Source organism: Nicotiana tabacum, chromosome 23, assembly GCF_000715075.1.
Source record: "Nicotiana tabacum cultivar K326 chromosome 23, ASM71507v2, whole genome shotgun sequence".
Classification (NCBI taxonomy): Eukaryota; Viridiplantae; Streptophyta; class Magnoliopsida; order Solanales; family Solanaceae; genus Nicotiana; species Nicotiana tabacum.
This window is the reverse complement of record NC_134102.1, coordinates 107839557-107853132: the sequence shown is the minus strand read 5'-3', so window position 1 is coordinate 107853132 and position 13576 is coordinate 107839557. Positions and strand designations below refer to the sequence as shown.

Below are 13576 nucleotides of genomic sequence, written 5' to 3'. Positions count from 1 at the left end.
GTCCCGACGGTGAGAATTCCAGGTCGTGACAATAACAATACGAATATTTAACAATATCTTAAGATGTTTCAAACACTCAACTGACATGTTTGAAACATCTGGGCAAAAAAGTTATTCCACGAACCCAAAATAGAGTAATATAGCTGTTTCAATATCACAACAGCTAATTTTATGGGCATGTGGAACAACCACATCAACGGCTACAATTAAACAACATAAAATTATCTAATTTTCGGTAAAAAATATCAACTACACAACAACTCTAGAATTTAGGCACAAAAACTACACAACAAAAAGAAGATACAAAAACACCCCCAAAAAATTAATTTAGGGTTGAAATAACAAGTTTAGGGTTTATCAATATGATAGGAAAAAAAAAACTTACCTTGACGATGGAATCTCGACTTCAAAGCAAATTTGAACGAAATGGAGCCGATTTTTGAAGCCCTACCGTACTCTTGAGTTTCGAAATTGAATTTGAGAGAAAAGTTTGGGGGAAATGGTGTGTGGTTTTGACAAGAGAAGAAAGAGAAAAGTTGAAAAAGTTGGAAAATCGTGTGTGATTAGAAGATGATTTTCTTTTATGTTTTAGTATTTTAAATTTTACTCCAAAATTTTTTTATTTCTAATTTGACGACCACCTATAATCAGCCTTTTGTTAATAAAAAAAAAGGGTGTCCCAGCTAATTACACAACACTTAAATGTGGAGAAAGTCTCACTCAGAAAAATAAAAAAGGAAAAAGGATAATTGTGCTGTGAAAAGTTTGGATAACGCAAAAAAAAAAACGCGCGGTTAAGGATGAGTCACACCGTCACCGTCGACCGTTGGGTTCTCAGTTCCGGCGCTTCCTCCTTTACCTCTACTTTCAAGTTCTACTTTCCCGCCAAATTCGCTAGAACCCGCCATTTTGGCGGCACTCCAATTCGAGCTTCTGCTACCAGCAACGCTTCAAGTAAGCATTAAACCTTCAATTTATGGAATATTGCTGAACATTTTAATGATTTTACATTCTACAATGTGTAGATATTTGCTAATTCGAGATGGGTCTTTTTTTTAAATTGCAGATGAAAGTGTAACTTGCAATTCCTTATTATGTGGAAGGAGAGCTTTACTATCTATGACTGCCTTGTCACTTGTTATGCCGTGTGATAGAGTTAACAATAGCTTTGATGCCATTGCTGCTGAGTACGTTTCAACTACATTACTTTTAGAATTTTTCTACAATTTTAAAACTTTATTGTAAAAAGAATCAATTAGAGAGATCCAAATTGTGGTGTTAATTATCAGGAAATCTGATAGGAAAAGTTGAAGTATTTTTTGCAATTAAGCTTAGCGGTTAACGTGGAGGTGATGAGACCATTTTTATATTTAAAAGCAGCAGTGTTTAGTCCAGCACAATCCACATTTATTAATTAGTTTATTTATGGATGATTCCTATGTGCAGGATCAATTTGAGAATTCTCCCAAGTTGTGTTTTCGCATGCATGCTCCTTTCCCAGTGATTCTATACCCCTTTTGGATTGTAAATTTATAGAAAAGAACTGAGAAACTTTCATTTTTGAAGGAGAAGGATTTACTCAATGAGATTGTGGTTTCTCACCTATTTTCACCAGAAGCATCAACAGTTTGGTTTAGGAGTAAATGTTATTCCAAAATGGTTGATAATTTTTTAATTGTTATTAGAAAATGATTCCTCGTGGAAGGCATTTTCCTTGTGCTCTTGAAGCATGTAGTTTGGTAGTAGAAAGTTGAAGTATGAAACATTTGGAGAGTCATCCCTATGTGAAGATTGGTAGCTACTGCTTGGACTCAATAAAACAGCCGTAGATCGAGTAGGCTTGATCACCTTTACTGCTTTTATGTTAGCAGAGAGAAGTTGGTAATTTTATTTTGAATTAGAGAAAGTAATTCATAAGAGAGAGGTTCCGAGATGTTCTGTTAACTTTAGGCCTCTCCAAAATTGAGTTTCATAACTAAGATCTCAGCCAAATTTGCTTGACAGTGTAATTATTCATTTCAGGTTATTTCTTTTAAGCTATATTACCGAACTTTTATATTCCTTAAAGAATCTTAAATTTCTTTGGCAGTGAGAGTTTACGCTTAAGGGAGGAGATCAGGAAGGTCTTATCGAAGGGCAAGGCTGCTGGTGTACTTCGCCTTGTATTCCATGATGCAGGAACTTTTGAAATTGATGAGAAAATTGGTGATTCTTTGAAACATTATTCCTTCCCTCCCCTACCCCCCCCCCCACACACACACACACACACACACCAACCAAAAGAAAAAAATAGAAGAAACAAGAACATTGGTCCAACCATTAGCAACTTTCAATTGCAAACTTTTTGTACTAAAAAGGGAGCCGGGTGCGCAAAATATCCCGCATTCACGCAAAGTCCGGGGAAGGGTCGCACTCCAAGGGATGTGATGTAGACAACATTACCCTAGTGCAAGCATTAATGGTTGCTTCCACTGCTTGAATCCATGACCTATAGGTTACAGGAAGATAATTTTACTGTTGTTCCAAGGCCCCCCTTCAAACTTTTTGTAGTATATCACCTATTTTGAGAATCTACAGAGCTGGTCTAAAGGGTTGTAATATCGTAAATGCCGATCAAAATGCTACTAATATTGTTCACCTGCAAACCCTGTATACATCATGTTATTCTTTATACACAAAAAAAAAAAAAATCTTAGTATTTAGTATGCAGATATACTTGAAAGAAGAAAATTTTCATTTTCCATTCCTGGATGCATGATACCAACCTCAATTTTCATTATTAGGGGGTATGAATGGCTCTATAGTTCTTGAACTCGACAGACCTGAAAACAAAGGCCTTAAGAAATCTGTAAAGGTAAGTAATTTTATTTTATGCTTTTCTCTTCTATCGTTGACCTGTTGACCATTACTTTTATTTTCACGACCCTTGTGAACAGTCTGCAGCTATCCTCATTTTAGATTTATGTTATTTTCCATTTGCAAAGGCTGATGAACTCTCATATGGACTTTAACCAGCTAACATCTCGGTCCAATGCATTGTTCTTTAGATTCTGGAGAAAGCAAAGAGTCAAATAGATGTTGTGCAACCAGGTAAACTGTCTTAGTCAATAAACTTCTGTTAGTTCACCTATCATTTTTGTACCAGCGTGACTTTTTTATTGATGGCTTTGTTGTCAGTCCCGTGGGCTGATTTAATAGCTTTGGCTGGAGCAGAAGCTGTTTCATTATGTGGTGGACCTAGCATCCCGGTTCAGCTGGGCAGAATTGATTCACTGTAAGGGCTTACCTTTTAGTTTTTTATATTAGTTATGTTCTGCTAAAATAAGAAGTAGATTCATTGATGAATCTGGAGCTATGTTTCCTTGCTACGATATTTTCATTTACATTTTTGTAGAAATAGGGATGCAAAGATTTAATAATCAGTTCTTGAACCGAGGGTCTTTCAGAAACAACCTCTCTACCTTCATAGGTAAGGGTAAGGTCTGCGTACACACTACCCTCCCTAGACCCCACTTGTGGGATTCCACTGGGTTGTTGTTGTTGTTGTTGTTGAAAGATTTAATAATCAGGATCATCTGAATATCTTAAATTTAGCGATTTACTAGCAACTTACAATCTTGATTGAAGCCTTTGTAACTAAATTATTTCCATTTCAAAGAGAAAAAAGATTGAGTAACAGGTTTAGAGCATTTATCAAGAGGAAACCTTTAATGCATGTAGCGATTATATTCAGATGATTTACGTAATTTATCTGCCGTATGACCGTATCTACATTCTGATAACTGACTTTGATTTTGTAGGGTGCCTGATCCTGAAGGAAAACTTCCTGAAGAATCACTAGATGCCACTAGTTTGAAGCAATGTTTTGAAAGAAAAGGCTTCTCGTGAGTCTATTGGCCATACTCAAATCTGCTTTTTATTTTTATATTATTTTAGTCTTCTGCTCTCCTTGTGCATGTTATACCATTCTATTAGCGTTGACATATAGTTTTGATGCCATTCACGGAATTTGACTGGGTTTATTTTTTGCAGTTGCTGTTAACGAGCAAATAGATAATCTTTTTTTTTATAAGGAATTTATTTTTTGCAGTTGCTGTTAACGAGCAAATAGATAATCTTTTTTTTTATAAGGAAACGAGAAAATAGATAATTATGTTTGTATTTTTCATGTTTCTTCTACCTTGCTTTGGTGGATAACAAAGCACTTTAGGGGTTCCCCCCTTCCAGTAGCTTCTTTAGATGAAGTAATGAGACTTGTAATTCATACAAAGTTTTGCTTCTTGGCATTTCTATGGTTTTCACTTGCAACATTCTGTGTTTAATTTTCACAGATGTTGGGCAATGTACATAAAACAGTTGGTTTCAAGTTCAGCACATCACTAATAAACTGGCTCTGTATCATCAGTGTGTCATATATGTATCCATTCTATATTAGTTTCTAATACTAAACCCTTTTTGATAACATTAAATGCAGTATAGAGTATAGACAAATATGGTGATAATAACATTCGTTATGTCTGTAGCTACGTGGATAAATAAGAATTGGTAATTCACATGGTGGAGTAAATGTTAGTTCTGTCTTGTTTACGTTGAAGGGACCTCTCATTAGTTCTGCTCTATTTGAGGCATGTGAATTACTTCTGTATTTCTTACGTTTCATATGCATCTTGTTCTCTTTCTCCAATGTTATAATCTCACACAGCGTCATCATATACTCAGACTTTTCAAAAGTTGATTGTTATCTTCTTTATAATCGTTTCTGATTTCGGATCTGTTTATAATCGCTTCCTTATCCTTATGAGTTTCTAATGCATGGGTATGAGACTCATAGCTTAGCCCCCTGTCCCATTTATGTGATGCATAATAATAATAATAACTTATGCAACATCCACAATTTCAAGAACTTGGCTTTATTTGACAATTCAAATGAATGTACGCTGCGATAGCATTTGATGGACCAACTGTATACACGAAGTCACATTTTCTTATGCCAATACGAATACGGTATATAGGTCATAGTGAATTCTTAACCTCCATGGCATACACAATTTATCTAAGTCATGCATAAAGAGCATATGACTTAGCCAGTCTTTGGGGTAGTCATTTTGAACCTTAGATCTGTTGGTGTTATCCAAGGCCACATTAAGAAACTCATCCGAGATGATGGTTTTAGATGAAGAAAAGGAGATTTATTTTAAATATATTCAAAAGCAAACTTTTCTCCAATTATGCTTTTCTTTGTGAAGCACTTTGTCTCCAATATGCTATAATGGTGTCAATCTGCATATGATATTTTGTGACTGATTGCATGATTCATGGCCAAAAAAAAATAAATTAATTGCACGCATTCTTCCTCCTCCCTCGAGGTTAAGGAATTTCAGTTAGGCTGCACAAAATACAATAGTTCATATGGTATTTTGCCTCCTCTATTAGCTGCATCAGTTCTGTAATTTGGGTTGAGAATGTCATCGACTGACAGTTCAAAACTCAAAAGACATATCTCACATTTGGTAATCATGCTAGCCAATTGCCAGAGGTCTGAGCATGCTCTAACTCTAAATTATGTAGTCGAGCCTCCTTGCTCACCTATCCTTGGAAAAAAGCTAGATCTGTTGATTATCACTGTTAAGATATCCTGCCTGATGGCTTGTGCATTTTGTTGGCAGAACTCAGGAACTTGTTGCCTTGTCTGGCGCGCATACTCTAGGAAGTAAAGGGTTTGGGAGTCCAGTTGTCTTTGATAATGCATACTTCAAGATACTCATGGAGAAACCATGGTTATCCTCAGGTGACGAATAACATTTAGATGCATACTTATATTTGATTTATCGAAATAAAAGCCAAGCACACTCACTCATCAGATGCTATGCAGCAATGATGGTCTTTTATTCTGAAATGGAAATCCCTGATACCTACATGCATAGAGCTTAAATGACTTTTACGCAGAAAATTGCTAAGCAAGACTAGGCTTCCGGAAAAGCTAAGCTGCAAACTTCTTATGCTTCACTATTTATGAGGAATGATGACACTCTTTCTGATTAATTCATACAAAAATGAGAATCATTGAACATAAGTTCCTCTTTTAGTATCTTCAACCGTATAGTATTTTAAATCTCTTTCATCTATACAGCCGGCATGACTAGTATGGTTGGCCTTCCTTCTGATAGGGCACTTGTCGAAGATGTTGAATGTGTAAGGTAATGTTTTCTCTGACCTTATGTTATGGGTGTTCCTTTATTATGGTTTGAAACAATAGCTGCTCCCAGTTTATCCTGACTTTAAGCTTACGTCTGCTAGCGAAATGGCAGAATTTTCAATTCACTAATCTAGTTTCAGTTCACAAGTTATAGACTCGCTGTTTGGTAATGAAATGTCTTTCATGCTTCTTGAACAGATGGATCTCAAAGTATGCTGAGGATCAGAGTTTATTTTTTGAAGATTTCAAGAATGCCTATACCAAACTTGTTGACACTGGTGCAACTTGGAAGAAATGAATGTAGTACTGAAAATTAATCAGCAATACCTCGTCATAACCAGTAACTTGTTTTGGTATATACAAGATTCCATGACCCAACAACAAATGCAATCAATGCCAATTTTTGGTTGCATGGGCAATCTTTCGATAGGCAAATCCTGAATGGAAAATTTGCAGCTGAAGTTGAGAAAATGAATGAAATTTTGATTAGAAGAAAAAGATGCAAAGTCAAATGTTTAAAGGCTAGGCTTAGCTCTATCTACCTATCGATGTTTCAGAAACTTGGCCACCATTGATCAACGACAGTGCCTGCAAACCAGTACTAATCCTACTCCTACAGGATCATGAGATACATTATTTGGTTACATTTTATCTAAAGAAATGTATGAGAGCCAAGGAGGGAAAATGCATACTATAAAAGTATACTACAGCTTCATTTAGGTGTTCATATCACTATGTCCAAAAGGTGATTCCACTAATTAAAGTTTTTCAAGTCCCACTTAGGTCTCGTTCTTTAGCATTTGTTCTTATTCTAGACTTACCCTAAACAGGATGACTTATCAATAAAAGTGATCACCCTATAATTTAAAATTGGTTTTTTCACCTTTCTGCTATCTTTACACAAATAGCCGGTCATATTCATTGTTTATTTTTTTAGTCATATACATAGTTTATATATTGATTATACTAACTATACACATATAATACATAAATGGTAATCCATCCACCGGCTATTTTTAGTTTAAGTGGTTGAATGAGCGGCTATTTGTTTCATTTTTTCTTTTGATTTTTGTGTTGGATATGTTGTTATTTGGATCTTTTGTGTGTGGTGGGGGGGGGGGGAGTAGGTTTATCCTGAAATAATTCATGAGATAATGAAAGTTCTTTGCTTGTCATTTCAATTGAACCATTAAAGAGTTGTATTTACTTCATAACATATATAGAACTAGGACGGATTTAAAAGGAGTGACATGGATAATGAGAATTTATATAGTTGACTCCAACTAACTCGGGATTGAGTAATTATCATCTAATGTTGACACTGAGCTATAAGATGGTGCGACATGAGGGAGTATGCAATCTCAAGTTCAAGCTTCAGCTGTTGTCCAATCTTGCATGCAATTAATTTTTTTTCCTTCTAATGGAGTTTTCAGTAGTTTTTTTCTCTTCTCATATGCTTAATGGGAATTTCAATTTTGAACTCTCTCAAGTCTCTTTTATTCGAATATCTGGAGGGTTCTACTTCCTCTATTTTAATTCAAATTGGCCGATTTTTGTATGAACCTGAATGCCCCACCAAGAAATTAGAAAATGAAAAGCTACTTGCTCTATTTTTTATGTGTCTTTATCTATAAATTTTCTTGACAAGTGCTATCTACTTTTTATTTTGTGGGTAAATAAATAAATTCCCCTTAAATAATACTAGCATTTTCCAGGACATTTTCAAGAAGGGAAACAAAAAGAATGATATATTAAGACAGGAATAGGATAGCCTAATTAAAAAGTTAACACGTGTTGTTAACATTCAAACAACCATAACGATTAACATGCAACAGCCTAAGCTATAGCCTTCCCATAAAGAATCCCTTAATTAATCTGCTATTTTCCTTAATTTTTGCTTGCATCAGATCTCAAATCTAAACCTTTTTTTCTTCATTATGTTCTTCTTTTCTCAAGAAAAGCAAAAAAGTTTAATCAATCCTTTAAAATGGTCTCTTTGATCTCTACTTCTCAAGCCATTTCAACAATATTATAACTGATCTGTTTTGCATGGGAAATGCAATGGCTTCTTCAAAACCTTCATATACACAGATCATTGTAGCATCTTCAATTGGATTAATTCTTGCTGCTGCTGTGCATTATCGCCTCAAGAAAATTCGTGACCAAAAAATTGTTCCTCGTACTAAAGTTACCAATACTGGTCAGATCCTTAGGTTTGAGAGTTTTTCTCATTATGTAGGTAATTTTTCATGAATCCCTTTTACGATTTTTTTTGTATAATTGTGATGTTCGAGTTAGTTTGCGTACATCTCGATTATTTAATCGTGTACATGTTGCCTCCCGCCCGCCAGCAAAGATATTGAATAATTCGGTTCGGTTTTGTTTCTCTGTTGGGATTTGAACCCAGACTCTCGTGATTTTCATCCACTTCATTAAGCTAGGCCATCGTCTTTAGAATTTTCTATTGTTACCTTTTTTATGATTAGTGATGTTAGTCATGTATGAATATGCAGCTAGACAAATGGGATTTGCTGATAAGAGGGAATGTCCACATTTATGCAAATTAGCTGCTGAATATATAAGAAAATCAGAAGGGTGTGAAGAAGATATATACAACTTCTTTTCTAATGAACCAGATGCTGATTCACTCTTTATAAAGCTAGTTGAAGAATTTGAGAGATGCATCCTTAGTTACTTTGCATTTCATTGGTGCCATGCTTCTCATATGATCAGCCAGGTATATTCATTTAAAGGATACATCTTTGATCTCTATGTGTTTCTAATTGAAGTAATTAAGATGTTAATTAATTTCCTCTTGTTACATGATCTTTCAGATTTTGAGTGCTGATCATGCAGAGCCAAAAAAGAAGCTGAAAAGCATTGTCATGGCAGCTACTAGGTACAACAATCCAATAATTAGGACATATTTCAGTACTACCTTCAAATTGGATTTAAACCGTTGAATGGGAGCCTTGGAGCAACGGTAAAGTTGTCTCCATGTGAGCTATAGGTCACGGGTTAGAGCCGTGGAAACAGCTATTAATGCTTGTATTAGGTTAGGTTGTCTACATTACACCCCTTCGGATTCGGCCCTTCCTCGGACCCTGCGTGAACGCAGATGCCTTGTGCACCGGGCTGCCCTCTTACACTAACAGTATACTTAACCGAATTTTAATCAATTTAACATGTTATAGAAGATTACTTGCTTTATGTTTTAGGTAACTAATTCCACTTATTATGGACAGTTATCTCTAATTATATTATAAAAATGACCTGATAGTTTGAAAGTATTTACATATACTCTTTGGAATTTGGCATATTACTAACATTGCCTTCTTTATTAAAAAGGGAACAAAGATTTGAAAGGGTGACAAAGAATCTGAAGGTAGCAAGAGTATTTACAACCTTAGTAGAGGAGATGAAAGCAATAGGGCTTGTTTCAGCAGATGATTCACAGTGCACAGATGTTATGGTTCCAATGGCTCATAAAGATAGAAGCCCTGTCCTCCTCTTTATGGGTGGTGGTATGGGAGCTGGCAAAAGCACTGTGCTTAAGGACATTCTCAAGGAGTAAGAATATATGGCTACTTAATTAATTTTGTAAATAACTAAACAAAGTATAATGTGGATTTATTATGAATTCTTTATGTAAGATACTAATATGGAGTTGTCTGCATAAATTTTTGTTTAGACCATTTTGGGCAGGAGCAGCAGCTAATGCTGTAGTAATAGAGGCAGATGCTTTCAAAGAATCAGATGTCATTTACAAAGCCCTCAGCTCTAGGGGACATCATAATGACATGCTTCAAACTGCTGAATTGGTAATATATATATATATGCTTCTCAAACTTTCCTTTAAAGCCGTCAAAATGAGTTTACCCCGTGAGATTAGTCAAACGTAACCTGCTTAAAGGTTGTGTTGGGCAAGCATGTATTTCAAGCCTTTTCAAATGAAAGGTTAGATTGGGCTGATAATTTCTATAGTCCGTTAGGATTGAATTGGTTCAGTCCGTTTTGACAACTCCATTCTCCCCCTCACTAATATATATCACTTCTCAATCATATCCAGTGGCGAACTTACATTAATACTAGTGTATGCTCAAGCACCCATTGTTTTTTACCCATACACTGTATATTCATATAGGATACTAGTAATATCATGTATTTAGATTTAGTGAGCACCCAATGTCATGAAATGGTAGTAGCAACTTTACAATTGAAGGTAGTTGAACTACATTCATGATTCTAAAGTTCGGGATTCGCCCGTAGAAGCAGCCATTAATGCTTGCATTAGGGTACATTGTCTACATCACACCCCTTGGGGCGCGGTTGTGCACCAAGCTTCCAAAAAGAATAAAAAGGATCCGCCTGAAAAACGAAATAGAAAATATACCACTCCTGAGATTATCTTACCTAACTAGCTAGGTCAATAATCTATTTGTACTTTGAGTTAAGGAGAGTGCTAACAATTGTCCTACTTTCAACTTTATTGATTTTGCCAATTTTGAGGTTATGTTTTGTCTTGTTCTAATTCTTTTATTTATAGTGGTTAAGGAACAATATGCCTAAGCAAAAGTTGCATTGAAATGTAATATGCAGGTACATCAGTCATCAACAGATGCAGCATCATCACTACTTGTAACAGCACTAAATGAAGGGAGGGATGTGATTATGGATGGTACACTCTCATGGATACCCTTTGTAGTGCAGACTATAACCATGGCCAGAAATGTTCACCGGCGCCGTTATCGCATGGGTGTTGGTTACAGAGTAGAGGATGATGGAACTGTTACTGAAAACTACTGGGAACAGCTGAATGAAGAGCAAGAGGCCACTGATGGGAATAGAAAGAGAAGGCCTTATAGAATAGAATTGGTTGGAGTTGTTTGTGATGCTTATTTAGCTGTCATTAGAGGAATAAGGTATGGAATTACCTACCTATAACCATGTCAAAAAACAAATAAAAGTTAACATTTGTCATAAAATATACTCCATATTTGTACTAAGTTGGCTCAGCTATTACATAACAATAGTGGATGTAATTAGTACTATAGTACTTCGTACTCACTGACTTAAAATCTTAGCTCTGTCTTTTCCTAATAGCTAGTATTTCTACCTAGCTTGAACTTCTAGATATTAATACCAATTAGAATATTCAATTTTTTCTAATACTAATATTAATTGTGAATTTGTGGTTGTTTACAGGAGAGCAATCATGTGTAGAAGAGCAGTAAGAGTTAATTCACAGCTGAAATCACACAAGAGATTTGCAAGTGCATTCCATACATACTGTCAGCTAGTAGACAATGCAAGAGTATACTCCACTAATGCATTGGAAGGCCCACCTAAGGTACAACCAAACAACTTCCTACAATATCTTCTTACTTTTGTTTTTTGTTTCATTTGTCTCTGCCTGTAGGTCATTTCTTGTCTACGGGTCACGGGTTTGAGCCATGAAAACAGCCACTAATATTTGCATAGGGTGGGATATCTACATCACACTCTTTGAGATGCGGCCATTCCCCGGACCCTGTTTGAATGCAGGATGTTTTGTGCATCGGGCTGCCCTTCATTGGTCTTTGCCTGAAGGGAGCCCTGGAACAACGGTAAAGTTGTCTCTGTGTGACTTATAAGTCACGGATTTGAAACATGAATTCAACCACTGATTCTTGCACCCCTTTGGGATGCGGCATTTTCTCGTACCTTGCGTGATGGGCGAGATGTTTCATGCACCGAACTGCCCTTTTCAGTTGTCACAGCTTGCACATTCTTATAATTTGCCTAGCATATGACATGTTGTGATATTAAATGGCATAATGCTAAATGGGATATCTGCGGCTGTCTCATATTGATTAATTCTTTTGTTGTGGTTTATTAATTCTCAACAGTTGATAGGGTGGAAGGACAAAGACAAGACACTATTAGTTGATCCAGATGAGATAGATGTATTGAAAATGGTGGGAAGGTTGAATGATGGATCAAACTCCATATATGAACTTTACAAGAATCCACATCCAGCTTTTCAAACAGGTTCTGTTTGGAAAGATATTGTCTTGTCACCTTCTAGGTTGAACATTCAGAAAGAACTCAAGTATTCCATTCAGAAAGTTGAAAGGATGAGAGCCTAGCTCATCACTTAATTACTAGTTTTATGATATATTAAACTGCATATTATTTGTATTTAATTATCTCAGTTATTGTTGCACACAATTAATTATTTTATGTGTGCAAAAAATTATAAGAGACTAGGGATAGAAATTAAAGTGACATACTCTTATTACATAGTATAAGATGATTACAAGTGTCTTAGGACCCGTTTGACCATAGATTTTGTCAAAATAAACTTGGTTTTTATTTGGCAAATACATGTTTGGCCATAGATTTTCCCTACATTTTGGCCAAATCCTAAATCTCAAATCCCAAAACCAGCTTTTGGGCCAAAATATCACTATTATATTTTATAAAAATTGCCCCAAACTTTTGTATTTTATAAAAGAGCCCACTATTTATTATTTTGTAACGATGTTGCTTCGTCTTCTCGGTCATCTGATAGTGTATCATGTAGTTCATTATAAAAATGATAATTTTGTATCAAATTTATTTATGTTCAGGACTATGGTTTGTAATAATATAATGAATGTTATTGATAATGATACTGTTGGGTATTTGTGATAGTTTTTAGAACTTATGGGTATAAGTTATGTTTCATGTTTTTCCAAACCAAACTTCACCCAAAACATATGTCCAAACACATATCTTCAAAACAAACTTCACCCAAATCAAATTTTTTAGAATAAATTTAAGCCAAACGCTAGCTTAAACTTTTCGATTTTAATTTTCAAGATTCAGATTCATGAATCCACAACATTGTGTTCCATCACGTAGTGGCTATAGCGGGTAGTTCCATGTTTATAAATAATGGTAATATTCTTCAAATTTGGTAGCCGTTATATTTAAATAGCTATAGCTTTAACCAAAGATTCCTCTGACTAACATTCAGAGATTTTATAACTATGCTTTAACCAAAGATTCCTCTGACTAACATTCAGAGATTTTATAACTACAATAGTAGTACTATTTTTTGGTAGGAGCGATGTTACGAGTACGATTATCAATTGTTAAGTAGGATACTATGAAGTATGAACTATTCTTTCCATTTAAAACAGTTTGAGGGAACGCAAATCTTATAGAAACAAATTGTTTATACTACACTAGTTTCAAGAATTCAGCACGTTTTATGGTCTAAACTCTAAAGTGTCATGCTATATTTGCTTATTTTCATTTATTTTTCTTTATTTTTTCTTTGTGAGGAAGCTCAAAGAGGGGGGAAAGGGTTAATTTCACCCAAAAAAAATATCATTATATAATAGTAAAGTAATG

General features: G+C 35.2%; 2 protein-coding genes across 4 annotated transcripts; both read left to right on the top strand.

Annotated features, from left to right (window-relative positions):
• Positions 1-702: 702 nt before the first annotated feature.
• LOC107779974 (putative L-ascorbate peroxidase 6) lies at positions 703-6971 on the top strand. 2 transcript variants are annotated; one of them, XM_016600476.2, is made up of 10 exons: positions 706-954; positions 1067-1187; positions 2090-2205; positions 2784-2854; positions 3048-3090; positions 3178-3274; positions 3801-3884; positions 5667-5788; positions 6131-6197; positions 6395-6971. In XM_016600476.2, exons 1-10 carry the CDS (start codon positions 801-803, stop codon positions 6492-6494), a joined length of 975 nt encoding a protein of 324 aa, XP_016455962.1. In that variant the 5' UTR covers positions 706-800; the 3' UTR covers positions 6495-6971. The 2 variants fall into 2 exon arrangements, with proteins under 2 accessions (XP_016455964.1, XP_016455962.1); XM_016600478.2 differs by lacking the exons at positions 6131-6197; positions 6395-6971 and adding an exon at positions 5873-6124 and having other exon boundaries at positions 703-954.
• On the top strand, positions 6820-12406 carry LOC107779979 (calmodulin calcium-dependent NAD kinase-like). Of its 2 annotated transcripts, none has more exons than XM_075246614.1 (8): positions 6820-6941; positions 8710-8933; positions 9031-9095; positions 9545-9766; positions 9888-10017; positions 10796-11118; positions 11402-11546; positions 12085-12406. In XM_075246614.1, the coding sequence occupies exons 2-8, from the start codon at positions 8718-8720 to the stop codon at positions 12322-12324; spliced, it is 1341 nt and encodes a 446-aa protein (XP_075102715.1). In that variant the 5' UTR covers positions 6820-6941; positions 8710-8717; the 3' UTR covers positions 12325-12406. The 2 variants fall into 2 exon arrangements, with proteins under 2 accessions (XP_075102715.1, XP_016455969.1); XM_016600483.2 differs by lacking the exon at positions 6820-6941 and adding an exon at positions 7413-8435.
• The last annotated feature ends 1170 nt before the right edge of the window (positions 12407-13576 follow it).

Excerpts from the sequence above, each read along its gene's own strand:
- LOC107779979 (XM_016600483.2), top strand. The coding sequence starts at position 8,246 with ATGGGAAATGCAATGGCTTCTTCAAAACCTTCATATACACAGATCATT. Across the intron at positions 8,934-9,030 it reads CTTCTCATATGATCAGCCAG|ATTTTGAGTGCTGATCATGC; the intron begins GTATATTCATTT and ends ATGATCTTTCAG. Across the intron at positions 11,119-11,401 it reads GCTGTCATTAGAGGAATAAG|GAGAGCAATCATGTGTAGAA; the intron begins GTATGGAATTAC and ends GGTTGTTTACAG.
- LOC107779974 (XM_016600476.2), top strand. The coding sequence starts at position 801 with ATGAGTCACACCGTCACCGTCGACCGTTGGGTTCTCAGTTCCGGCGCT. Across the intron at positions 2,855-3,047 it reads GCCTTAAGAAATCTGTAAAG|ATTCTGGAGAAAGCAAAGAG; the intron begins GTAAGTAATTTT and ends ATTGTTCTTTAG. Across the intron at positions 3,275-3,800 it reads CTGGGCAGAATTGATTCACT|GGTGCCTGATCCTGAAGGAA; the intron begins GTAAGGGCTTAC and ends TTGATTTTGTAG.